The sequence below is a fragment of the Copidosoma floridanum genome, unplaced genomic scaffold, assembly GCF_036245765.1.
Source record: "Copidosoma floridanum isolate Cflo_tuat_1 unplaced genomic scaffold, Cflo_Japanese_pri ptg000030l, whole genome shotgun sequence".
Taxonomy (NCBI): Eukaryota; Metazoa; Arthropoda; class Insecta; order Hymenoptera; family Encyrtidae; genus Copidosoma; species Copidosoma floridanum.
Window position 1 is genome coordinate 7,699,742 of NW_028321907.1, and position 3,040 is coordinate 7,702,781.

The following is a 3,040-nucleotide window of genomic DNA, read 5'->3' on the forward strand; positions in this document are numbered from 1 at the left end:
TCTTGCATCGTATATTCACCCCATAACATGATTCGTTTCATACCATTTTTTTTTTTTTTTTTTTTACTTTTGGGAGATTTTCGCAGGTGCGCAACTAAATGATTTTTGGGAGAAAAATGACTGTAAAAAAAACACGAACAATACTTTTTTTTTTAATACCTATTCGATGTCTCGAGCAAAGGACATTTACTTTCCTGATATTAAAATACAAAATACACATCCAATGAGCCACGTCGTCCCAAGTAAACATCCATCCGTTCTATGAACTACTCCGCGTTAAGTATGGTCGTCTTCTCGTGCCTCTCGACAGCAATTTTCTTGATCCTATCCCAGAGCAAGGGATAGGGGTGGATGGTCCTCGCGAAATCCGCCCTCTCGAGCCTGTAGACCTTGCAAGTTTCCACGGCGACGACGCTGGCGACCCTTTTGGCGTCGGGCATCACCAGGGCTATCTCCCCAAAGTACGCGCCGTCCTCCAAATGGCAGACCTCCCTGCCCGTCAACGTGTACACGGCCACGGTTCCGCTGGCTATGAAGTACATGCAGTCACCGGTCTGGTTGGCCTTGACGATGATGTCGTTGACGAGAAAAAATTCCGACTTCAGCAGAGTGACTATCCGAGAGAGCAGGGCGTTGGGCAGGCTTTTGAAGAAGGTGACGTTTTCCACGAGCTTGCGACACGAGTACATGCGAATTTCTTGGCGCAGCTGTTGCGACAGGACGTTCAGGATCTCTTGGTTGCGGTAAAAATGGCCTTGAAAGCGAAACTGGTAGTAATTGACTATGCGATTTTGCGTGCGACGGGGCAGCTGCTTGTGGCTCATGTACTGCAACAAGTGGGCGACTGTCGATTGGTACTTGAGTCTCGAGGCGCGGAAGCCCTTGAAAAATTGCATTATCCTTGCAATCAGGAAACAGAAGATCAGGGTGCCAATGAACTGGAAGGTAATCACCTGGGGAGCGAAATTTGCATTCGAAATCGGAACTGAATCGAAAATCTACCACCACTTGCAATCGACATTTTCGGTATAGTTTGTATTGCACTTACCAAGTACTGATCCTCAATGGTCTTGGGCTCCGAGTTTGCCAGGAAGCCCGCGTGCATGAAAGTCGCGACGGCTCGCAGCAGACAGTGGCCGTACTTGCTGATGTCGCTCGCGTTGTCCATCAGACCGACAGAGTTGATCCAACTGTCGTCGTCCGGTTTCTGGGGCAGGGTCACAGAGACGGCTGCCACTGGGACTATCCAGAACAAACAAGCTTGCCAGTGTAGGATCATCACGAGGGAGAAGGTCATGCTGAGAATGTCGTAGAACGGACGGCGGATCTCGAGCTCCTTGGCTATTTGGTTGCTGTAAGTCGACAGGGAGAAGATCCGGAAGATGAAGAGGAGCGAGCAGAGCTCGCGGGAGACTATGTGGTGTTCCCAGTCGTCCACGAAGATCAGGTCCGTCGGGAAGGATCCTAGAAAATCAACGGTGAACCTCTGCCTCGAGTACCTTGAAGCTATTCGCTTGGGTTTCATCTCGACGAGACTCTGCGTCTTGTCGAAGAACCTTTGGTGTGGACGAACATTGATTGGATTACGTAATGCGGAAAAATGGGTTTACGGGAGTGTTTTAGCGAAAAAATCGGTTGACGGGAGAAATGGGCGTGGAAATGTATTTACCTTACCCAGTCATGAAATTAATGGCCACGTCGACACAGCAGATCGATAAAAAGGTGTTTTTGACAACAGTCCACGGTAGCGTGTAGTTTCTCGTCATATCGAAAGCTGCCTGATAGGGGAAAATTATTAGGCCCACTGTCATTGTCGTCACCATAAGGGTATTCCAGTAGTACCTGCGCACAGAAATAGGCTGTATATGTAACATTAATATTTATATTAAAAAAAATTTTTTTTATTTTTCCTTATTTTTGGTACAAAATTACCTGAACGTACTGAACGGGTGAATAATATGCCTGTTATGTCTCAAATGGTAGCGCTGCTCGTAATCGATCGAGGCGTGACTCCTCAAGTACTTTTGAGCACTTCGGCTTTTGTGTGATGCCATGAAGGACTTGTGTATGGTACTTAATAAATTATTCACTGGACCCTCTCGAGTTTTTCTGTGATGATTGTGAACAGTTTTGTTAGGTTTACTGGTGCTTGGCAGACGATTATTTTGAAGCTCCATTTTATGCAAAAACTCGGGTTCTCTTAGCAATATGTGGATTTCACGGAAGTCTGACTTGTCAGGTTATGTTTATTGTGTAGTTGTATGTGAACTATCAATGCTTTTTCTTTTTTACATTATTAGCTAAGTTGGAAAAAGAACGATACCTCCGCATTACTGTATGATCGCTATATAATTACGAAGGACGATATATGAGAAACTCAAGAATTTTCGTGGTTTTTTGTAAAATTCATGCTTAAACATTAATGAGAAGCTAAAATTTATAAGAAATACCGTGAAATTGTTTAAATAATTGTTTTATTATACTACGACTTTGAGAAGTATCATACGTTGCCATCTCATGAATCATTCGTGAACTAATAGGATGGATCGATATTTATTTTTAGGGTAACGAATTTTAGATAAAAATTTTAATTTTTTTAGAGTGGTTGTAAACATTTTACCTACTATTGGTATTTTGTAAAAGCTTATGTTAATTATAATTATTAAATGGGCATTTGTAAAACTAAATAATTTTGACTTTTTAATAAGACTAATACTATACCAATTCTTGTCATTTTGGATTATTATTATTATTATTATTATTATTATTATTATTATTATTTTTATCATCACTGTTAGTTTTATTATTATAACCATTAAATACTGTTCTTTTTCTTTAGATTTATTGTAATTAATCTTGTTCAAAGTATGAGAGGCAAAAGATTAAGTGTGTAAAGTAGCGTAAAGTTTTTTGTAAAACAAATAATTTCGTGAATGGATCAATAGTATTTTTTTACTTATTCTTATTCTTGCGTAAAACTTTTCTTACATTTGAAATTATGTGAGTAATTTGAAAACAAACACTTTGAAAACAAAATACA

General features: G+C 40.7%; 1 protein-coding gene across 1 annotated transcript; it reads right to left on the reverse strand.

Annotated features, from left to right (window-relative positions):
* Nucleotides 1-266: 266 nt before the first annotated feature.
* On the reverse strand, nt 267-2,177 carry LOC106640561 (potassium/sodium hyperpolarization-activated cyclic nucleotide-gated channel 1). Its single transcript, XM_014354672.2, has 4 exons — nt 1,933-2,177; nt 1,675-1,842; nt 1,049-1,556; nt 267-953 (listed from the first exon to the last, which is right to left on the reverse strand). The coding sequence occupies exons 1-4, from the start codon at nt 2,175-2,177 to the stop codon at nt 267-269; spliced, it is 1,608 nt and encodes a 535-aa protein (XP_014210158.2).
* Nucleotides 2,178-3,040: the final 863 nt, after the last annotated feature.